General features: G+C 41.9%; 1 protein-coding gene across 9 annotated transcripts in view; it reads right to left on the bottom strand.

Annotated features, from left to right (window-relative positions):
- Lar (tyrosine-protein phosphatase Lar) overlaps positions 1 to 25,581 on the bottom strand; it is a 382,209-nt gene that overhangs the window by 24,584 nt on the left and 332,044 nt on the right. For all 9 annotated transcript variants that reach the window (XM_089071364.1, XM_089071370.1, XM_089071368.1 and 6 more), the window contains 2 exons: positions 14,245 to 14,427; positions 986 to 1,096 (listed from right to left, as the gene is read on the bottom strand). In XM_089071364.1, the coding sequence (XP_088927490.1) occupies positions 986 to 1,096; positions 14,245 to 14,427 (294 nt within the window). The remainder of the gene's footprint in view (positions 1 to 985; positions 1,097 to 14,244; positions 14,428 to 25,581) is intronic.

Raw genomic sequence — 25,581 nt, 5'->3', positions numbered from 1 at the left:
AACTTAGAAATTTAGAAAAAAAATCTTTGTTTGATTTAGTAATAGAATTATATTAAATCAAGCCAAATTTTGTTGCCCATGTGATCATTGAAATTTAATTAATTCATAAGAATTTCTACGTTTATAATTAAAAACCTGTTATTTGTTGTTTTGTCATATTTCTCGAATAAATCCAATTTGTAACTGAAAAATGAGATACTTCTGGAAAAAAAAGTATAAAAAAAGATTTAATACATAATAGAGTTTTGCTTTTATATAATATGCATGCTTGTTCGCAGTATGTAAGTTACATATGATTGAGCGCACGTAACCGTTTATTTATTTACGAATGACATTAAATCGAAACGCGCGGAATGGCGCATCCAATTAGGGAATAATTGCGTTTGAATACGTTTTACGATGGCGAATTAACCGTGCTCGGTGAAAATTCGCGAAACACAGCAAAACTCCCGAACGATTATTTTGTAAAGCTGTCGCGCAGATTTTGTAAATCGCGGCTATGACGATTAAGTGGAAACGCCGGGATTCGAAATCGCAAGGAACAGAAAGTCTCGGCACGTAACATGCGCTAGGTGAGTAGTGCGAGCCCTTTGTACCGCCCGTTTAGTTTAATTACGTCCTAATTGCGTTGCATTAATTTTAATTACGAACAAGAAAACGTCTACGTTTATGGCATTGGCGTGACTGTACGACGAGCTCAAGCCGCGTTCGTTATTTGGTCAACGAAAACGTCCTTTTGCGGCTTCAAATCCGCAAATTTTCATTAGAAACATTTTTTCCTGCTTTCATGTCGCATTGCTCTAATAAGATATTATTAGCGGGGGACGGTTATAAAGACGATGAAAAATTATATTTATTAACTATATTAACTATTATATTTATTAACTATAACTAGGAAATAAATGCGCTCGAAAATTAATTAATTTAATTAATTAATCTACATTACGATATTCGCATGCGAGCATTTGTAAGAGTCATCACGTACCTTTCACGTACAACGTAGTCGACTTGGAGTACTCTGTACCTACGGAATTGTTAGCAACGCATTCATACTTCCCCTGATCGCTTACGTCGGATTCGGTAATTTGCAAGGCACCTGAAACACAAATATAAAATGTTGGATCAAAAATATATTCATCATTCATAACGTTATCGATTGTAGCCGTGCTTTTAAAAGCTCTAAATGTACACACGAGGAATTGTTTCCTCGTATTTCCCATAATATTACATCCGCATATTCATATATCCGGAATACCACCATTTACATATTGAATTTTGTTAATCATCGTTATATAATTATCTTAATATTCTTAATTAATAACGCGAGCAGATTTTTTTTATTCGGACTCAGATTTATTATTAACACGTGAAGACGAGCGTCGTTTCTTCAGCGGACCGCGCAATCTCTCTGTCTCGCGTAATTATTTAAAAGTATGGTAATACGAATGCGGTAACGAGCTTGACGGAATCACGTTTGAGTGGACGTCTATATTCCACGCCGCTCGTCACGTCTTTTACTTCATTTTTCCGCCGCTAATAGAGTTCCTACCACGTCCTGCGGAGACGTTGAGCTCGGCTGAGGGCTAGGAAAAGGTCGATCTCCCCGTGTCGCTCTCTCCTCCCTTCACCCTGTCCGGCCGTCTCCTTTTCCCACCCCTGATTCGTACATTCCGTTTTCCGTCCGGCTCGGAGTTCGTGCGAGGCTTTCCACGATGCATCAGCTCCCTCGGAGCGCGATACCGCGATGATGAACTGGCCGTTGCGAGGCGTGTGATTATCTTCGCCGACGTCACTACCGGCCCGGTATAATTCAAGCCCTCCCCGTGACCTTCTCCACCCCACGAAGGAACCCGCCCTGCCCATTCGTAAAGTAAACACACCGGCGAACACCGGGAGTCGAGAATGGGGCGTAGAATCGAGGGACCCTACTGTCCTAGGGATCGATCGCCCCGCTTGTGACCTTTCTGATATTTTATCCCCCTGATTATGACGGTTATAATCAGGAAACGATCGTGGGTGAGATAAGCGGCGTCTATCGCGCAAATAAATTGTGAAGGACGCGAGGGCGACGCTACGATCGCACGACAAGGTGCGGGCGCCCGTTAAAAACAATACAAAGTGCAATGTATTTTGTCTGATGGATATGGATTGCAACACGATGCATTGGGACGAAAAACGCGAATAGGAGGATTGATTTACCTCGAAATTCGCGGTAAACTCCGGATATTTTTTCCCTCGGAAGACAAATACCGTGCATGAACCGTGCGTGTTGTTTCCCTTGCGAGCGAACGAACGAAACATGCGCGCGTAGTGGCTGTTAAAGGATTCCGTTTGGTTATTATGGTTCCGGGTTAAAACGAAGCCCGCAATTATCGGTGTGACCTGGTGCGGCCTGTTAATTTCGCAGGCCGCCGAATTTTCGTCGGGTGTCGATTTCGGAATTCGTTATTCGCTCGAGTAGATTCGCGTGCCATACGTGGCGGTTTCCGGCGGCCGCATTGCGATCGTGACTTCGATCGTGGAGGAAAGAAACATGGAAATGAATGGCGACATAATTAGGAATTTTTGGAAACTCTCTCTCACTCGCTAAAAATCTGAATTCTCAATTAATATGTATTTATTTTGATGGCTGAGTTGTAAATTATCATTCTTCTTTCTTTCCCCTTCATTTTGTATCAAATATTTGACTTTACTAGTTAATATCAATTAGCTAATAAAATTTAAATTCGTTAATTATCGATCGAAATTTGACGTGATGTGACAGCTCAATTCCGCGCGGAGCGTAAACAGATATGGCGGACGTCGTGTGTCAACGCGAACGCATTTTGTCTGCATTTAAATAACGTGAAATTTTCTTTATATTTATGCAATAAGAAAAGATTATGCGCGTTTTAACTCCGCAGCAGGTATTACGATTTATCGAGATAGTCCTAGGTAAGGAAAGAACTCGCCTACGATAGAATTCGGTAAAGTATTCGGTAGATAGATGGGAAAGAAACGGAAGAGAGAGTAAGGGTCGAGGGTAGAAAACACTCCATCACGAGTGAGAAGCGAGGCGGACTGATATCGCATACGATCGGAATACGTAATCGTGCCTCATCTACAATTTCCCGTAAGCCAACCAGGAAGGAACGCGCCCGGTCGTATTGTTATCCCGATGGAATCACGTGCGCATTGTTAGCGCACCGACGCGAAAAAGTTATACTGGAAAAAGTTATCTGGAGGAAAGTATGGTTTATAACAATATGGATTATTTATTCGCCATCCGGAAAATTTCCCTCGATGCAAATAGAAAATATGTCAAGAATATCAACCACGATTTCTGATACTTTTTTTACAATTTGAAATTATATCGCTTTCATCGGATTCAGGAAGTAGAATATACGGTAGAAATTTGTCCTGTTACTGTAAACTGTCAATTGATGTTTTTTTTATCTCTTCTAATTAATTTTCTTTTGAACTCGTTAATACCAAGCACCTATAAACGAACTACCTGATAAACTTTCATGCCTATCGGAATTTATTTTCCAACTTGGAAATATAATCTCATTACAACATTTTAATTTGTTAAAGTTTTGTTGTGTCTGTAATTTCTTCAAGTTGATGCTTGTTGGTAAATTATTTGAAAAAGAAATTTTTTGCTTATTACTTCAAAAATTCGAATGTCAAATGATTTGTTCACGGTAGAATTTTGTGTTTTTAGTAATTTCTCATGCTAGATTACATTATGATAATTTTTACGACGCGAGCATATCAACATTAAAATTAATTAATGTCTTTTTCTCTTCATCTTATGAGTTTTAGCGCTCGTTTTAAAACCTTGTCTTTAAAACCTCTGGTCGGTATTGTAATTTTTTACGCGTATACACGATAAAACGTATATGTACGAAGTAAAGAACAATGCAAAATTAACAGGTGAATGCGCAAATTATCGTCGGTTTAACGATAACATTTCTACGAGCGCTAATAACTTCTAATAACGGTTTAAAATATTCATCGCGAAGAGGGACGTTTCTGGTGTTGCACAATTAGATCTCGAACACATGGAATACGATTCAAGATGACAGAACATATGTCGTGTGGGCTGTTCCGTATAAATTTTAAATAATCAGCGCACACGAGTCGCTTTAAATACGGTCGGCATACATAACACCAGAGAGCATGAAGAGATATTTGCGTTAAAAACCACTGACATAATACCCTGTTCAACTTTTCATAATTCCAGTTTACCGTATCGATCGGATAGTCGAAGTCAGGAATATTTTAAGTGGGCGGTAGAATGGATAGCGCGCGATATCTCTATCTTTCTGCCATAAAATTTCACGGTGAAAAATGATGACGTTTTCCGAAACTACGTATTTATGCATATTAGACTTTTCCTGCTTCTGAAAGGGATAAAGACTCGGGACTACGCGATAAATATATCGCGTCAATTTGTAATCGCATATCTCACTCGGACGTATTAGTTCTTCAAGTTTGACTTGCGCCGTTAAACAAATAACAGCTCGTATATCTCTCTCATTAAAGCGAAAATATCATATATCTTGAGAAAATTTTCATGTTGCTCTTTTATTTCAAAGATCGATGCAATATACATGCGTAAATGTCTAAGCTCGAACCGTGCTTTACGTTGCACAAGAGACACGGGAGATGGATCGTATCGATTCAAACGCAATTTTTAATATCATACCTTGTATCACATATAAAATTACGAAAACTTCTATTTCCATGTTTTATTTCAACAACGATATAATTTCTTGTTTTTATTAAATAGTTGTTGTCGGCGCATTTTGTTTTTATATCCATGGGATATGCAACGAGATACGCGGCTGAATAAAAATAATAAGTAAATACCGTGGTCCTCTCGCACTAGGTCGATCGATATTTTCAGGACATGACAATTAACGACTTACAATTTTGATACAACAGCAGATTTTTGATGGAAAAAAATCGGAAAAATTAAATCTATCAAAGATATCCGTCCCGATCCGTCCCAGATCATATATCCGTCACGATCTTAACGATCGAGTAAAGACTTGAGTGAATTATCAAATCGATATCTGAATTGTAAAAAATAAAGAGGTAGAGATAGAATTTGGACATGTTATATATAAATAATTTATACTAATAATTACTATTATATATACTAATAATTTTAATTTGCTATATATCTAATAATTTGAGGTATCTTTATTTTATAAGTTGAAACTTTATAATTCATTTTTACAATTCGTTTTATACTATATTTTACCGAAAAACTTATTCGATTAAACTAAAAATTCTATTTATAAAATTTTTATAAAATATAAAAATTGTCCCATATGTGAAATATTATGCATACTGAGATTAAAGTGTAGAGGCAGAGGGCAAATGAAACGAAACGAGATATAAAAATGTCCTCATGTTTTCCAACCGGCTGATTCAATTTTGTAGCTTTGCGATCGACGGATGCGCCGGTGGAGAAGTGTCGAATTTTCCTTATGCTTTGGAAAATCGTATTCGCGTTCTCTTCCGCCTGTCAGTAGGCGCAGCGACAGCATTCTCGGGCCTTCCCGCGAGATCCCGGACGATTCTACAGGGATATGCAGCGACACGAGCGTATGTGCGCACGATGCAGATGAAAGGGCGATGCATGGCCGTGTTATTTGTGTATTTGCCAACCAATATTGAAATATCTTCTCTTGCATTTAATATTACGAGAGCAAATGTGACGCACGCGTGCGCATACGTACACGCGTGCGTACACGCGTACGTGTACGTATACGAAATGCGCGAGGCGCGTTCGTCTCGCTCTGTCTCTTCGTCTCATCCTCCATCCTTCTGGGGTAGCAGGAGTGCGTCGCGGAGTGGAATCGAAGGATGAAACGAGGATGAATTCGCCGCGCGCACGGCTCGATGAATACAGGATTTCATCCGGATAGAATACAAATAGGAAATATGTTTACACACCGAAAGCATTCCGAAGTGTACCCGCCGCCGGTACACCTTCGATGCGCCCGTCGTGTGCACGTTGCCGCGATACTTTTTAATTCCGACGTGCGCATTCAACGCGGAGTTTTGCTTCAATTACATTAGAATTTACATCCGCGATCTTGTGATTTATAGCTCTCAATCGTTGAAGACGATTCAGAAAATTGTCCCGGATATTCCCGCGACTCTTCTCTTTGGACGAAGACTCGACGTGAAAAATGTCGGACAGAAAAATATTGAAAATTAAACTTTTTTTTAGAAATTTATTCTTTATTCTCTATTTAAAAATTCATTAGTCATGTAGCACACATTTGGGAGTTAAATGAGAAGACGAGAGCAACTTTTTCTACATTTTCCACCTAAATCTCAATTTTTAGAATTATCCGATCCCTACTTATATTTCACACGAAAGAAAGGAGAAAAAAGTAAGAGAAGACGAGGATTTCTTGTGATTCTCCCGAGGCCCCTATGCTTAGCTTAATAAAGCTTGCTAACTACGTCGTCATATGTCAATGCTGGTGCGAATCTCGATTGAGCGTCGAGAGACAGTTTCCAGTGGCATGGCTCAATTGTAAGCGCGACCTGAATTCGATCCCGAATCAAAGGTACAGATGGGAAATTACCGTCGAAAGCGACACGGTGTGCCAATATAAGGACAATCGACGACATTATGCGGGCGCGAATAGGTCGCAGCCGGGGACTGCTTTGGACAATCGTCGAGGTACAGCTGCACACACACACGGCGTAACCCTTGCCGGAATAACAGCAACGAAACGAGTTTGCGCCAGTTATTTAGGGGTTGGCGCCGAGTTCTGCCTATTCGGATTAATTAAAGTGGAAAGGCGGTGCTGCTCGTTCGCTCCCTCGCCTGCGCGAGCTCCCTATCGCATGCAATTGCAATTTCTTGGCGCTGTTCCAGCTTTGTTTGAACGTTGTCTTCGCGATCAGAGCCCCGTTAAATCCTGTCGTTGCTGCACGGGAGCAGTTTGTACTTGGTCTTTTGACGGAGCATCGTTTAAGATAACGAACACTCTCTCCCCCTCGTACGTCCGCGTCTCCCGTCTTTGTACAGCGAAAAACAACGCGAGAGGATTCGCTTTTTTTCCGAGGGTATATCAGGTAACACCCGTTCTTTTTCCTTTATCCTCTTTCATTCTTGTCTGTCCTCCTTCAACCATCGGGTTCCTCCTACCGCGAGAGGAGAGTAACTCACTCAAGCTCCTTTCGCGTAGCCAGCGTCATAAGTCAACCCTCTGGGTAAAGGGTGGTCTAATGGGCTCGGGGGAGCTTCTCTCGACGGCAGCCACGGGGGCGACGGTGAAAAAGACGCCAATGGAAAAGGTGGAGGAAGTGTCCCGTCTCTCGCTAAGGTTCAATGCGAGAGAGAGAGAAAAGGGATGAGCGGCAGGGTTAAGAGATCTGGAGGGAAGGAATGCACGTTCGAGAATTTGAAGTAATAATAAGTATTAAGCCTGCTCATTCTATTTCTCGTTTCGAACTTTGCTCGATTTCGCCGTTGGCGGCTACGCTCGCTACGCAAAATTTTGCAAACGCTGACGCAAAGTGCGCCCCCCCCCCCCCCCCCCGCGAGAATCGACACCGAGCTGTTTACTCGGATATGGATTTCAGTAGCGAATCGCATAGACTGATTTAACAATGCCATTGTGCCAGGTCGAGCTGCGTGTGACACGAGTCTCTGTTAATCGACGCTACGATATCAAAGGTAATGAACTGCAATATGAGGAGTTTGTAAGCGGCTGTAGTAGCGGGGTAATTGTAACATTCGCAATAATCCGTAGTTACCAGTGCACCGTCGAAAGGACGCATAATTAACTCTCAAAAGATCGCAATGGCAAGTTCCTCCCCTCTGACATATCAAAAGCATAAAAAAGCGAACAGTCATCGGGTGAAAAGCACGACGGAAGCGCTGATGAAGAGAGCGCAGCAAAATGAAGCGAACGATAAGAGCATTACGCTCGCGTTTATCGCCTCGCTTGTGTCGAACTTTGTTTCTCTTTCGTTATTAACTCAATAATTGGAAAAAAAAACCCCTGTCGCGGGGTAAGCCGTCACCGCGTGTTTACACGAGAAGCAACATGCACCTCCTCTGTGTTTCCCTCTAATGAAACGCGAGACTCGCGTTAATTTAACTCGCGGTCGGCTTACTCCAGACACGGTGATTAAGAGTGTTGCGGTTATGCGTAGTCGTAAAAAAAGCATGGTACGGTTAGGCCCGGGGAAACACCGTGTGGAAAGTTAAAAATGAAGCGCATGTGATAAGGACACCGCGGACATTAAGCGGACCTCGTTGTATTATCACGGCAATAATCGTGAGGTTTAGGGGAGGCTGCCCGCCGAGAGAAACTTGAAGGGTTCTTTATTTTAAGCAAGATTGATCTCGATTATTTCGTCTTTTTTTTTTTCTCTCCTCGAGCTTCGCGATAATCCTCTTAATGATGCGCGATAATACGTGCATGCTGAAAAGACATGAAATATAAATAAATTAAGACGCAAAAATTGATGACTTTTGTATGTAAATCCCTTCCGCTTCTTTCCTTTCGTACGATTATTATCTCTATATATATATTTCTCTCTCTCTCTCTCTCTCTCTCTCTCTCTCTCTAGCACTTGTTTCGATTTATTATCGCGATTTGGAATTTCATCGCGGGCGCGTTCTCAAGAGCGTGGAAAAGTCTAATCTTTTCCTTCTCCTTCCTTCCTATACTTTTCCTACCCTTTTTTAATTTCCAGGACAATCTGACATTCACGATTATCCCGTCGCGACGCGGTGCCTTCCGTTAAGAGCACCGTTAAGTCGCGCTACTATATTACGCCGCTTGTTCCGAAGTTTGGCGCTCGCTCATCAAGCTTCGGGGCTTTAACGCGGGGAAATTTTACGAGTGTTGACGAAGCGCTAACCGACGCTCCCCGCTTTTACCTCATCCACGTCGCGCACCGCCGCCTCGTTCGCGGCTTTTACGAGCGGAGGACTGCAAAATATAATTTAACGATTCGCCGTGTTAAGTTTTGCCCCTGCGCCGTTGCGCCCTTGCGAGACGACAACGTCGTGTGCAGTCATAAGAAAGAGAGATTTCCTCAAGGGCCGAGCCGAGCCGCCTTTCACCAAGACGTCCCGCTAAAGGTTAAATGAAACATTAAACTGCTTTAACTTATGCGCCCGCGTATCTAATTAAATTTGCCGTCGCGTAATCGCGCGTCGGAGTTCTACGTACGAACGAGCGCGACTTATCGGCGTGAGTTTAGCGTACGCTTAACGTTGCTCACATGTTGCTCGCGAGGCCTCGCGTGTCCACGTGGAATTTTTAATTCCTCACTGATAATGAGTCACATAATCCTGCTCATTAGTATTTTTATACTTTTTCCATATAATATAGCAAACTTTTTTAAAACGTACTTATTAACGTGCATTTGACACAAAGATAAAATTCGAGTAATATATTTAAAGTTTGTTTTAATATCTATAAATCTGAAAGTAATTACAATTTTCATAAGTTACCAGATCAGAATTGAGATTTGATGTGACTCGGTACGGTCCGCAGTAATCATTCGAGAAACATAATTATATCCTATTATAATTGTATCCTTTTTATTTAAATGATAGATATGTTAATACGCCAAGTGCGAAGATCTCGTGGAATTTAATCGCGCATAGTGAAAATGTGTGAGAAGCAGTTTCATAGTCTCAAGCGCTATTCTATAATAAGCAAGGACGCTTTAATATCGTTAATATATATCGTGGATGTAGCTATTCTCATAAATTAACGCAAACAACGCATACATATATATATATATATATATATATATCGAGTATCTGGGTCACGGGGGTGCGCGCGCGGGCCTCAGTTAGAGATTACGATTAGTGAGTTAAAATTTTAGCAATGGCTTAATTCCCGCCGACAACGCGAGGCGAAACGCCTGGCATATTTAATCTGCGAGATATGAATAATACGTATGCACACGCAATTTTCGCATAATTCTATGTGTAACTGTTGCGAAAGTGGATGAACTCCGCGAGAAAAATGTCTATTGTCTCTCTCCCGCCATTTCTATAAAATATTTGCCCCCTTTTTAAATTTTCCCTGTACGCCGAACGTGAGTCTTTCGTCCGGCAGAAATTTATACACGTGGTTGCATTCGTCATGTTGTGTAAATATTGCACGGAATTGATAAATATATCAATGTGTACACGTGTAACAGGCATCGAAATGTATTGTTATATCACAAAATCTGAATACATGTTATTGATACGTGTAGTTATTGTAACCTAAATTTTTTGCAGTGATTTATATATGCAATTATATAAATACAATTAATAGTAAAATATATAAAATATGTTTATGTATATCTTAATATAATGCAAGACTTTTTAGATTTTTTAATCTTTAAAATATTGTAAAAAAGTGTCTTATTTTTAATTTTCGTCATTTTTCAAAGAAATATTTTTAGAATAATTTTTTGATAAAAATTCTCATAAATATTTATTTTATACTCATACTTTATTATCGTGTGCGATATATTCGAGGTAATAAAGCGCTATCATTTTAACACAATATTTTTCTTTTTTTTTTTTTTTCTTTAATTACGGAATAGGCTTTGAAAAATGGATTGCATATATCGAAAAATTTGTGTTTTATTCTAGGAAAACACGATGTATCGAGTGCATCGATCGATGGCGTATGTTATTTTTGGCGTCGCCCTCTGATATTTGGCGGCGTCCATAGTTCTTGTTTCGTGATAAAACATCGCGGAACGATGAAAAACTCTGTCAAGAATGCATCATCAGTCCCAAAAAAATTCCCGAACGCGGGCAATCTATCGCGCCGCGCGTCCCGCAACGCGTTAACAGTTTCGTGCGATAGATACGACACGCGCGCGCGCAATTTTCGAGCGAGCTTTCGCTTAACGAGTTCGAGGACAGGTAAGATTTACGAGAAAAATGCTTGTCAGCGCGGGGATGGAATTTATGAAAACTCTCGTTTCGCGCTCCGGCCGGCTCCGTCAGTTCCTCTCGCTCACCCTCGCAGGGGTTCCACGCCCCCTTTCTTTCCGACGTGCTCCTTCCTTCTTATTTCTCTCCATCCATTTCCCTCGTGCGGAACTTGGTGCGCCGCTATATCCAGAAAGTACATCGACTTGTGATGTACTTTTTGCGATACATTAAGGCGTATATTTTATGGGATGTAAGTATAACGCGACGACGGCAACATACCGTGGGTGCGCGCCATCGACTCGGGTGGAGGAGAGGGGGGGGGATACGAGGGAGCGTCGTGAAGACACGCGAATAATGTTAAGGGTGCGAGCGAGTGACTGATGCGACTTCGGGGGTCTCCTCTCATCCAGACATAGGTTATCAACACCTCTCTGTTAAATTACACTTAACTCGATATTATGACCGACAATGGCATCGTTATTTCCATTCGATAAAAAGTTGCACGATAACAAATAGTATAACCGTACAGCACGTACCGGCAAATTTACGGGATGCTGGGCATCGTAAATTGGATGCACGGCATGATTAATGCGCAAAACAAAAATCACTTTAGCCACTGTAAGCGTAATTTAACCATTATTTTATTAAATTATAATGTGCGCGATGAACCAATTAGTATATAAAATATCTAACCAAATTATAAAAAAAATTCAGTTTCCTTTTTAATTCTCTTCATTCTTTTTATTTTCTTTTTCCCTTGAAATATTCTTAATGTTACCACTTCGAATTATCAGCATATAATAAGTGTTAATGAAATTCCGGCGGATTTGTTCTAAATAAATTAATTATCGTGTGCTATCGCAACCATTAAGGATAATACCGCCGTTCGAATCGTAACTACGATAATAGGCAAACTTTTCTTCGCGCGATGGCAAAATCTGCTAAAAATACACCGCTATTCCTCCTATCTAATTACAATAATAATAACCGCGTAACGGTTAGGTTCGCCTCGATGCTGCACAAATTTACATAAACGTCCAGCATATTTCATTATCGCGGTTATCGATCGTCTGGAAAGGACTGGAATAGGAATCGGATTAGTTCATTTTCGGAATCTCATTGGACCTCATTTGCATTTTCATTTCCGAATCGACTCGCGATTTTGGGAACCTTCGCTAGCGACGGATCCACCTTCGCGCTAGCCGCGGTTCGAGTTTCCGATCGAAAACGCGTCTCGCGTTTTCTTCTCCGTGACGTTTTTTTACGGCAATTTCTAGCAAGATTGCCGCGCCGTCGCGGCATCGATGCCTCATATTCGTGCACAGTTCTGAAATGCATGCGGATGCCATCGGTGGGGTATGCAAACGTATCCATAATACATAACGCGCATACACACATGGGACACGTGCACGATGTGCGTGTGCGCGTGTATGTGTGTGTATTGCGTGTGCACGACGTTGCACACAATGTAGCGACGACCGCGCTGTATCTAATGTACACTTTTCACGTCGCGGCAAACTGCGACGGTACCGTAAAGATAGTCCGGGGAAGTGCACGCCGGTATTACGTGACGTGCCGCTCGATAATGATACCGCCGTCGTACGATAAAAACAAAGTGAGGGTAATGCAAACGTATTCGCGTACACGCACACGCACACACACACACACACACACACACACACACACACACACACACACACACACACACGTGCGTGCGCGTGCGCGTGCGTGGAGGCACGTCGGGGTTTCTACAAGCGCGGAAGGTAATGATAATGGGAGGCATCGCGCTTTAACGAAACTCCGCAACGCGTGCTGAAAATTATTCGCTCTTCTTGCCTTCCGCCCTCGTCTCGACACCCCCTTGGGGGATATTATTAATATATTTCGCAAGGAGTTTCCGCTTAGCGGGGATGTGCCCTGTAGTTTTGTCGAAAACGTTCTTCCTACTTAGATTTAACTACGTAAAAAATGCAAGGAAGAGATCGTGATAGGAAGGATTTTTTTTAATACGATTTATCGCGATCAGAATATTTTATCTCGAATTGACAAACTCTTGAGATTGATATTTGTTTTAATTATATCGCGAGTGTGAAACTAGTTTTTTAGAATACAGATACAGACGTTCGCAAGTCGGATACTTGCCATTTCTGAATTAGCAAATATCATAGATGGATCATAATCAAGAATTTTTATCAGAACGTTAATGGACGCATTTGTAGTCATAAGGTTATGCTAACAAAGAGATCTTTAACATTTCACGTTTACACTGGCAAGATCGTAGATTAATGTTCGTCTGCAGATCTTTAAAGTAGCACGTGTCGAATGTGACAGTAATCGTAGCGACATGCGGTCAGACACGCAACGTACTTTCCGCCATTTCTCTTGAATTATTAAATAACGAAGAAACACAACGCGAATAATATCATCAATAATACTCCGATTCCTTCGTTTCGTATGCTTGACGACGCATTATCGTATACTGTTTCCAAACCGTGTCGCGCAAAGTGCGATTCAAAATGAGATCGTCGAGGGCACTGCGCGGAACTGCGCGTTCGGCGAATGGTGTGTTCGAGCAACGAATATCATATCGGGCGAGGCTTTTATGGACGTATCGGTGCCGTCGTCAAGATCGAAAGACGATGTCGTGTACCGAGCGGATGGCGAAGTCGGGTCGTTAAGCGCGTCCAAGTGCGTCGGGCGAAGTAGTACGAACGCAGTTTACAGCGACCGGCCGGTTATGGGCGCGCATACGATCGGGTACGAAGTGCTCCAGTGAATATGAGCGAGCTGAGAGGGGGGACGGGGGCCAGGTGTGCTCTCGGCAAACGAGATGGATGTGTTGGATGTTCGCGTATCGCGTGACCACTCGATCAACGCCGCCGCGAGTTGACAGTGACTTACGCACCCGGGCACTCAACGAGATATGACATGCGCCACTGGTCGCGCGCCGCCGATGGGGCGCCCCCATTGTTACCCTACCTGTGTACCCGCCAAACACCCTTAATCTTTCTATCTTTCATAGCCTTTGTCATCGTTCGATCGCTCACGTACCCCATATTTCTCTCCTCCCCCTCCGCGCTCCCTTTCCGCCCCGCCCATCCTTATCGGCCTACTTCCCGTCTCGCGAATAAAGTGCAACGTTCGTCGCTCGCCGCGATAACGTCGTTTATTTCACGCGGCGGTACTTTTTGCATTGAAACCGTATTCTAAGCTGCCGAAGGCTCGAACCTTCGAGGACACGCATAGCGCGCTACGACGTCTCGGCGAACGAGAGCGACGATATAAAGCCCGACCGTGGTGATTGACAGGCGGTGGTTACTTACCGGAATCCAGAACGGTATATCGTGGATTTGACGTGTCGATAGGCAGCATATCTCGCACCCAGGAGATGATGGGCGTCGGGGATCCAACCGCGGTACAAAGGAGAACCGCGTTGTGACCCATCTCGACTACCTTCGTCGTTGGCGCTTGGGTGATCATTGGGAAACCCATCGGTAGATTCTCCGCTGTAATCGCAAAGGAGAGCATCTTTAGTTATTAGGCATTTATAACGTTTAAAGTGTTTAAAAGTTTTTAAAAGTCTGAAGTGGCCGATGCATTATGCAGCAAAAAGCGTTGATAATATTACACAGCAGGCGAGAGTTGATGCATCTTTTAAAAAAATTTCATGAAGAACGAATATAGAATAATCATAATAGAATAATGTGCCATAATGCATTTTACAATAAATACTATTTTAAATAACATAATTTTCGATTGAATATCCTAATAAGCACGCGAAAATACATATGAAATATCTCATTGTTGGAGATCTTAATTATTTTTAAGTTTTCTATTTATAAGGTCGCCGCAGTAAATATTTGCTCGAGATTATTTTCAATATTAAATTTTCTTAAGATAAAACGTGGCGCATTTATTTAAACTCTTATATGTTCAAATGAGCTTAATTGAGTTTACTCGAGCTTTTATATTTGCCAGCGTGTTTGCGCGCACCGAGCGATCGATCAAAAATTTTTGACTACTTCATCCGTTATTCATCTACAAGATGTATAGTCTTCTTAGATATCAAAATACTCAAATAATGATTTATAGTAGGGATAAGCACACGCATGTGAGTTAGTTATGAGGAGATAACATCTGGTATCAGGAATATCGCGCGTACCGGGAACGTCAAAATATTCGACCGGTACACGCCTTTTACATTGATACGGGCAAACTTCGCGGCTCGTCAATTATATATCGGACGTGTCGTAGAGTAGATCCGGATAGCCCTCTGTGAATCGTAGACAGACATCCGACGACCGGTCTCGCGGGATCGAAAGTTAGGAAAAGCCGCTGGAACTGGCCGGCCACGCCGTTCCCATTTCCCGCGGAAAACAGATCCTCCGTCTCTCGGAAGGCAGCTCGCTGATATGGATAGATGCGCCGGAACGCCAACGCGATCAGGAATAGAATCACAGAATTCAATATACCGCGCGGAGATCTTTTGAAAGGATCTGCCAAAAGGATCAAACAAATCGCGTGATTCTCGCATTTGGCATTTTCATTTTTTGAATATTCTTCTATAATCGACATAAATATCTGACTTTTAATTCATCATTTATCAGCTATCAGTTCTCTTTGTATTATACGTTTTTCTTTTTACAATTTCTAAAGCAGTTATACGAGAGAGACGTGTAACATGATCATCCTATAAACTCGTTTTCTGAATAACAAGAGAGAAAATGTCAAACTAATTGAAACAATCTAGATATCTGTTACAGAATGTTCTGAGAAAAACATATTTTAAGGTAAACGAGATGCTATCCATAAAATGAGACTTACGGCAATGTCGGATGTTTGTGGATCTTAATAATAGGCCATACGATACGATAGGCCACTCGCCATGAATCTGATCGATATCCAATTAAAAGATACGTTTGACAGAGGTTGAGCGCGTCAAAGGAACGATGCATGAGTCGTGCGTGAAGTTTAGCCTCCGGGCGAGCAAGAAGATTAATTCGACCTGTTTCATGGTACACGTGATCCGACCCACATCGCTCCCGTTCTTCATGTAATTACGATGGCGCTACATTAATCCTTGGGGTGAACTCGTAGTTAAATCTAAGTTGGCGACGCGGCGTACGAAGTTCTGAACAACTCCCGCGATTGTCCTGCTTCCGTTTCGACGGTGCTCATACGACAGAGATGAAGATAATTTACTCGAACCGATTTAATAACGACCTTCCGATAGTGCTTGCTCATTTGAAGTGGATAGATAATTTGTTTCGCAAAGGGAACATTAAATTAAAGATCCGATAAAGACAACAAAATACAAATATACAAAATAAAATTATATTGTAGACACATTTCATAATTTTACAATTACAATTCTACAATTTGCAATTTTTTACAATTTTTTAATTTGTCAACAATATTTTTCAAAAAAGATTAATCTAAATGTTTAATCTCTTTTTTGAATTATTCTGTACACGCTTTCTTTTATTTTATGTTTGAGATTTCTCACACAGAATAATATGTTTAATACGTATCATCATTAACAGATAATAAAATTTAAATCGCAAAGATTTTATATGAAAGGTTCCCCATTTCACAACATTTGAATTCCAATTTACAAAGAAGACAGCTCTGTAATTTTTACAAGTTCCAGCTATCTGAGGTTAAAGTTACTGAAAAGCGAACTCAAGACTTATTACAAGGCCCACAAACTGGGTGAAAGTTCCCCGTAAGGGCGCGATCAAACTGCAATTACCATCGACGCCTCCGGGTGGCTCTTAGAAAGTCCATCTTTCACAGTCTCGTCAATTACAAGAGCAATCGGAACTCGCGGACGAAGTTAGTGGTCGGCAAGTACTTTCGCGTATTCTGATCTACTCGCCTCTATTCGTGAATACATTTTAAACCAATGAACCTGTTGGAGCTTGGTAAGCCGATCGTCTATTAACGTAAAGATATACTCGAAGATTGGCACAATTGTTTGGCACAAGTGTTCGATCGCTTTGTGTCCTTTTTGCCTCTCCTTTCTCTATAATATTGATATCCGTCTTTAGTCGTTAACGTTATTCGAGCCGATGGATTGCAGATAAAGAAAAAATTAAATGAATTTCTCTTACTCGTTTCATCATTATTTTCCATCTGTCTGTGTTTAATTTCCCTTATGGATGATTCTTCGTTCAATAATTATTCGACTAAATTGACGCAAATGTGGATTTTTCTTTCGGTTGACAATATTCCTGATTTTACCTCGTCAAATTTTGCACACGTATTAACATTACGATATTAATTTTTACAGTTTTACACATATTTGAAAAGGGATAATAATATCTGTAGAGAAACGAACCAAAGAAATCATTTAGCATGATCTATTTTTTGTTCGATATTTCGAGTCATTATTAAATTGAGATTAGTAAGTACATAATAAGTCTATTTTTCTCACAAATATCTGCAGATCTGCTTAAACAGAGAAAAAAATTTGGCTACTTTATTGCGACTTAATTTATTTCGACGTAACAAGATATTTAGCTACATCATTTTCTGATTGCAGGTTACAGTGACATCGAAATCATATACTAAAAATACTCGAGTTAACAAAATATGTACGAGATGTACAAACGAGACAATCGAGAAATTGTCGTGTCTCGTGTATAGCGCCAAGATAAAATCGTCGCAAATAGGTCGAGCAATTTACCAGCTATTTGCTGCCAATACTTGTAACTATTGTTAAGGAGTTGGAAATTATTAAGGAATTGGAAATTATTACGCATTCTTCCTTTCCTTCTCTCATTTTCTCGGCGGAATCTATCAAATTCAACGAGATTCGCATGCTATTAACGCGAGGGAGAGATCAATGTGAGAGAGAAAGAGAGAGAGAGAGAGAGAGAGAGAGAGAGAGAGAGAGAGAGAGAGAGAGAGAGAGAGAGAGAGAGAGAGAGAGAGAGAGAGCAATGGTCCGATTGTTCGACAACCTCCAGGATTTTCTCTGGATCTTCCTCTCTCCATTGTCTTCTCCCGCGGCGCCGCTTCTTTGTCCTCGTTATCGTCCGAGTTATCCGACGCGCGGCTGCGCCAATTATATTGGCGGCCGAGAGAGCGCTTCGCGGGGCCGACAATAGAAATCGCCTGCAGACTTTCCGCGTGGCCCCCCCGCAGCCATTTCCACCTTTCCTCCCTCCCCCTCCTCCGCGCTATATCCTCTTTCCTTCGCGTGCTTTTCCACCGGCGACGACAAACAATACAAACACCTGACGTCGACCGCGTCGCAACGACAACAAAGTCGTCGGCAAAGCTATTGTCCCCGCCTGGCGATCCGACTACTGCGCTTTCCTCGTGTCCGAGGTCGCGCGACGACTATTGTACGACCGAAGAACGAACATGACGGCCGACGCCGACGCCGACGCCGACGCCGCCGACGACGACGACGAAGTACAACTGCCGCTTTTCCCTTGGAAGACGTGATTTTGTGGGAATTTGTCTTCTTTCCCGGCCCTCCTCTCCTTCTTACGTTCTTTTACTCCCGGCTTCTCTCCTGTATTTGCGATTTCTCGCTCTACACACCAATTGACTATGCACGCAAATGCGCGCGCGTAAAAGCGCGAATATGATGGACCGAGCGCACGTGGACGAGTTATCGTTGGGGACGAGCGCCTCGCTTTTTACTATTTCCTTTTATGACGCTTCCCACCATTTCTCCATCTCTCTCTCTCTCTCTCTCTCTCTCTCTCTCTCTCTCTCTCTCTCGCTTTATCTCTATTCGCACATAGAGTCTTTTTTTTTACTGTTACATTTGGATTTATGTTTGCCGCAACGCGATCGTAAGATTAGAGTTTCACGCGAGAAGAGATTTTTCTTCCCGAAGATTCTTGTCCGACGAGATACAAGACACAAGATTAAGTTACAGACCGTGTACTTACTTTGTTAACTCTGGAGCGAGCCGGTGAAAAATATATTGAGTATATTATATACTTCTCCTATACCTATTCTCGCATGTGTGCGTACTTCTACATGGGGTGATTAAGAACAATGGTAACATTTCTTATCACATGTCTGACTTCACGATGATATTTTCTACTGGCGACATGTGTCACTTAATTTTCATTTTGTGTTTATAACTTTAGGTGTTAATTAACGTACATTACGATGATAACAGTTATAAAGTAAACAACATGATATACGTAAAGTTACTTCAAGTCGATGCGAACAATTGTTTAAAATATTGACAAAAATATCGATAATGAAATACGGAATAACAAGTATCGCCGGTAATATCTAGACATTTGCTTCAACTCGGAGGCGGATATCCGAACAACGTTGAGGTATCGCAGCAATTTGTTCCCCTTTGCCGCTCCTTCTCTCGTTCTCCATTTTCCGTCTTATCGTATTATCTAGCGGGCCCGCGTTTCGTGTCGTCCGAGTGAAACACAATGGAGAGAAATCAATGCGGAATGATCGGGTTCAAATAGCTCGCCGTTTTATTCCCATCCCTGTAGATTTCGCCCGTACGTGGAGGATCCTTTTATCGTTACCTCCGGCTTTACGTCACTCTCGCGTCGCGATCGTAAGATTTCAGGATACACCCCACGAAAAGGAAGAAAGGAAGGAAGAACGCTGCGCATTCTCTGTCTGAGGATAGTTTCCGCAAAGGGCCGGCTGGCGGTCATGAAAAAGGTTCCGATTGATCTCTTTGGCACCCTCGTCGTTTCACGAGGAGACGCTTACGAACAGCCGATAAAGAAATTGTTTTTCTTAGAGGGTCGAAGTTATATATATAGAGGGATCGCCCTTTTAGAAACGAATGGTGCGGCGAGCGCTTCTTCGGGGATTTTGTTGACTCTTCCCGCCCTCAATGATTGCACGAGCAATGCCGTTCCTAGCGCGCGCTCTGTATCGTATATTTTCCCAAAATTTGCGCGTTGTCGAGCCGCAACTGCATTTGCCATCGGCTGCAAATATTTGCTCTACCTCAACCGGCGGGGTGAAAACGAGTATAATAGAAATAAATCGTAATTTTAACGCTGTTTCGTGTATTTGATTGAGCAACAGGTGATCAATTCGTACGATACCGAAACGCTCTTTTCCGCGTTATCATTCGGCTCATACATAATTGATAACCGAGGTTAAAGCGAACGAGAACATGGCGAAAAAAATAGGAAGCGAATGAAAGGAAAAATGAATTTGACGGTGTCGTTACGATGAAATTGCTGCGAGATAAGTAGATGTACGACAGTTTCGAAATCGGCGATTTCTCACGGGATCTACGGAATCCACGGAATCCACGGGGAGGTGGGAGTCGTACCGGAGTGCTCGAATCTTTGAAATATCGACGACTTACGTGGGGATCATGTCGCAAGAACGAGGGTGCGTGTCGAATCATCGTTCGTCGTGTATAAATTCCTCTCGCGTCTAAACGCGTGACGTTATACGAAAATAAGGGCGCGTGCCAAAGGCATATCGTCAGGGTAGACCACGGCGACTTTAAAAACCCCGAGAATCAAACCGCCGGACATAAATAACACGTCGTAACTGAGGGGAAATAATAAATTTCCGTCTTCCGTCTTTCCGGCGCGAGATAGCGGCCCGATGTAATACAAAAACGTGACTGGCGCTCGAATAATCAGCATATTTCGAGGGAAAAAGCAGCCCCGGGGACGGATACGCGACTGGGAGAATCGATACAAGGAGTCGCACGTCTTCCCTTTCTCGCCGGTTGAATCGAATCGCCTTCGACTTTCGTAATCGGAGTCGCAAATATTCGTCGCAGTGTATCTCGTGAGAGACATACTCTTCGGGTGCGGCATCTGGAAACGACATCTCCGGGGACGTGCAGCCCTTAGACTTCGCGACGGACGAAGGCCGTTACGTCGTGATGTCGGATCCCAACGTTCCAGATCGATTCGGAACGATCGAAGAGCCGGGTACTTTCGTGCGAATTCACTTTTCTGAATATTACGAAAAAGCAAGGAGTGCAATAGGTACGTTTCTATACTTTTTCAATCTCATTTTTCGTAGCAAGTATTTCTTTTTAAAAAAATATGCGCGCACGCGCGCGCGCATGTGTGTGTGTGTGTGTGTGATGCATTTTATATTCATGTTTGTAACGCATTGTTGTAGCAACTATGTAGATATATTTGAAAGTTCGTCTGTTTGCACGATTGCTTGTTAGATGTAAATTTTTCATTCCAATGTTTCCGAAATGAATGTTTTGATGAGGTTTCCTCCGCATTCATGCGAGAGACAGAGAAAGAGAGAGAAAACTGCGAGAAAGCTATTGGACTCCGATAGTTCTGGTATTCGGCTGCGAAATATTCTGCCAATTCACTCGGAAGTACTGGTCGACCTTCTTCTCGCGATCTTTGTGTGTTGACTGGTTGTGAAGTTTCTATCCCCGAGGAGATACGAGAAAGTAACCCGGGGCACTTCGATACGTCCCGAGACACTTGAGAAGTTGCCGGATGAAAGAGTGACAGCCCGACGGTGTTCGATGGGGGGTTGTATGGGCCAGGGGAAGAACTGCCACGAAGATTTGCGTGCAGGATGTCGGATGGCGAAGTTTCCATCCACCATTGGTTGGCTTTCTCGAGCCGCGGGTGGTGCAATTTAGGCGATATACCCAGAGATATGGCAAGGATCTTGTTGCGGTCCGCAGAGGATATTTTCCGCGTATTGAAAGCAGCCGCAGACTACAGGATGTTACAACAATTATATGAAACCGTAAATAGATGGGGATGTTTCGATTTATCAAATGCTTCCGCATTTTTCTTTTCCAGAGAAATTTCGATTTGCGATGATAAATATATTACGAAAATATTAACAATACGACAACACGCGAGTAATGAATTAATTTTTTTCGATGGCTATTTTTTATATCAATTTTATAAAATTTTTTATATCAATTTTAGAATAGATGAATATCTATTCTAATTTAATTTCCAATAGAGATTTGATAGATTTATAACAACTAGAACAATTTTTACTGTTGTAAATTGAAAATTTATAACGACAAATCTCTTGATAGTTTCAATAAAGAGAAATCGATTTCAATATGAAAAAAAAAAAATAGTTTATTAATTTCAGATATTGTTTTCATCTTTTAACACTGTCTGTATATGAATTAAACGATTTATTAATAAATGAATAAGAGAGAACCTTTTCATAGAAATAATACAATGATAGGAGATGTGATTAATCATACAGCAGATGTTTGTAAGATAACAGTATGTTTTTGTAATTATTGAATATCCAATGCACGTCCGATCCGCCAAGTCATCAAATGCTATTAACTTTCACGATCTCGTAATTGCGCCCACATTTCTCGATGTCTCATAATGCTAAATTATGTTGGCGCCAGAACATAGTTAACAAATAACGGATGATTCAGCGGATTTTCAATCGCACCACCGGCGAATGCAGTCGTACGTACGCATTCGTAATGATCGCGTCATCGTCTGAAATAAAATTCACGTCCGGCCACGGTGGCAAAGGGAATTAATCGCTGTCGGTTCCAAGTGAGAGAGCCGGCCAATAAGGGACGTGCCAATAAACCACCTAGGATAAAATCCGCCGTAAAAGTCTCAGGCAAACGCGCCTTCATAATTCAAGCATATGCGGCGATGCAGCTGCAGGCGTACTTTCCCGACGTAGACGCGTATTTATGGGGTGTTCTAGAAATCGCGTAATTTTTCTTGAAATTTTTTAGCAACAATTTGACTGGCTGCTATTTTATAACTTATCGACTTCTAATATCGGCCAACAATTTATTAAGTTCCGAAGTAAATTTTATTAGTAGTAAGAGAATTGGGAAATTTGTTTGCTAAAATTCGTTATTTTTACATTGTATATATAATTTATATAATTCAATTGACCTATAATTCAATTATCGGTCAAAATTCTCGTCGAGAAGAAATCGATTTAAAACTGGTGAAAGAATCCGCAAATGAAAAAGTCTGCCGCGGTGGAACGTCTTGTACGTCGTACCCTCATATATTGGTCTCACGTCATTTCAAGAGAAATCGATCTATGCGAAATTGCCCTGAGTCGCAGAAAAAGAGCCCCTCGAGCTCGGGACGCCAGTGCAAATCGTTCCAAAACGAAGCGAAGGAAACGTCACGGAAATCGGGAAATTAAGTTCGGGGAATGGTGGACGATGCGATCAAAAGAAAAATTCTTTCCAGAGATGTGCGTCCACGTGCTGACGTAGCGCGAAAATTTCTCCTTAAGACATTTCTCCTTCGCTCTTAACGTATGCTCTTAAACGTAACTTTCTACATATCTGCACGCTGAAGATTACGTAATACAATATATTTTCGCGACAATACGCTTTCGCTGTTATCAGCGATTATCTGCCGGAAAAATTCGACGATAATCTCACAGGAGGGAGTTATCCCGTCTTTTGTTAAGGGTCTTTATCTGACTCCGTAGAGAAAGAACGAGAGGCGGAAGTACGCAGTAAACTCGAGAGTTAACGGTTACAAGCTCCTCTCTCGCTGGCAACGCCATGTTACGAAAAACGCGTCGAGAAGTACGTGTCGTGTACGTCGCGATTTAACGAGACTGTGCGAATGACGTCTGATCTTTCCTTCTCCTGCGCTTATTTTTCTCGGCTCACGGTCAGAAAAAATCCGAGACCCGCGCGCGGGGGCGGGTTGTAATCGCTTCGCCAACAACAACAAGTACGTCGAGCGTCACGCTAGTTAACTTCATTAAATGAAGAACCGGGACGGTGCAAGCTACATTACCGGAATATAAAAGCTTGTCTCCCGGAGTTGCACTAATGTCCCGATGCCGGCGGCAGGTGGTGTAAAAGGATACAGGAAAGCAGAGGGTGAATGGGAGCGAGTAGGTAGGACGAGGGGAGAGGGTGAGTTCGTAATATCCGAGCTACTCTTTCAACGAGTCAGCCCGCCTTAACAGGACCTCGCATCGAGTAGGTTGATTTCAAGCGGCGACTCTTAAGGGATTAAGCTTTAAAGCCAAACTCGCCTTGGGACGTCGAGGCAGGGGGCGCGGGACAACGGGGGAAGGGGGGCATCGAAGAAAGTCGTTCTAAATTGTCGTTTGATCTCGTGATTAATACCTTAACGAGTTGGTCGGATGAATGGAGCGAGATCTGTGGATGGCCTCTGTATCGAAAGGACGGCTGCAAAAGTGAACGTGATGTGGAATGAGATCGTTCTATTTTGTCGCGGAAAGGAGAAAGAAAGGAGTAAAAATCATCGAAGAGTTCGATCAAGATATTTCATTGTAACTACTCGTTCAAATCGATCATCGTGTCGTTTGTCGTATCGAAACAAATATCTTCGTCCTAATTCTACGAACCGCTGTGACAATTATTTCATAATTACCTCTACAGTGTCGATTTAATCTTGGGATATATTGCGAACGTTATGGTCTATCTAGTCTGATAATCATAGCTAGATTTTAAAACTACAAGAAATTTAATATTCTAATGCATGACCTTTTATTTCAACGCAAGGGTAACACGATGCGCCCTGTGAACTGCGTCATTTGTATTCACACCACGGAAAATAGGACAGAGGGAATGATTGTTTAGAATTAAATACACAGTACGCTCACGTAACGTCTGCTCGCTCAATTAATTAAGAGAGTTACCATCAGCGTTTTGTAGAACTATGATCATGGACACTGCGATCTTCCGGTAGAATTATGAGATCCGCGTGAGGGCTACGAGGGAGGATTATGAGGGATGCGAGTCCTTTTCAAAGGAATAATTACTGTTTACGCCATCTTGGATTACAGCGATTATATTTCACGACGTGAAATGGGCTCTTAAGGATAAGCCCGCGTCACAAATGCTCCCTTCTTTTTTTTTAGGGTGAGCTTAATGAACAGCCAACGTGTATTCCAAATATTTCATTTTAATCCCGTTCAACTTCCCGAGGGTGAGTGCGCCCCTCAGCCTTCAGTATTTTAAATAATAAATAGCACAAAACGCTACGGTTACCATCGAGTTTAATATTCGTGTCCAATGCCAATAACGGTAGGATTCTTCATTTCAATGTAATGGCAGGATCCATTTTAGCAATCACATTCTACAGCCAGGATGAACGGAAAAGCATAAAAGTAGAAAGATTTTTGAAATGTTTTCATATTTGTTTCATTTGTTAAATTTTTTTATTTACCTTGAAGAGTATCTCGTGCATTCTCGAAAAATAGGAACTAGATTATTGTACTCTGCGTTCTCCCATTTATTTGCGAATTTCAGTTTACATTTTATATTCATATCTCCTTTGTTCGAGCATAAAGTATAAGTATATAAACTCTATAAGGAAAGAAGAGACAATTTATACGATTTAAATCGTAATAATATTTGTAATATTTGTTCAAAGTTCATATTAATTCAATAATCGTTTCCCAGTCCCGTGTCGTGCAAGATGCAATTCTGGAAAATCGTGCTAAAATTGTACGAGTGATTCGCGGAAAATAAAGTCGGACAAAGTCTCTCATTTAATTGCAGACAGCTTTTGCCGCGCGACTCACTTAAAATTGTCACATCGAATTTCGCGTATTAAGCTGCTTGTCATAACTATCGGAAAGGCAGCGGAATCTCTCACAATAATACGGTTTCGATGTAAAAGTGGCAAATGGTGGCGAATCGACGTTATCGATGGTAAAATAAATGGAGCGGCGGCGTTGCTACGCTGGTA

This window comes from Pogonomyrmex barbatus, unplaced genomic scaffold (genome assembly GCF_055798465.1).
Source record: "Pogonomyrmex barbatus isolate J1 unplaced genomic scaffold, ASM5579846v1 scaffold12, whole genome shotgun sequence".
Classification (NCBI taxonomy): Eukaryota; Metazoa; Arthropoda; class Insecta; order Hymenoptera; family Formicidae; genus Pogonomyrmex; species Pogonomyrmex barbatus.
The sequence above is the reverse complement of the archived record's forward strand: the minus strand, read 5'-3'. Positions and strand labels throughout refer to the sequence as shown.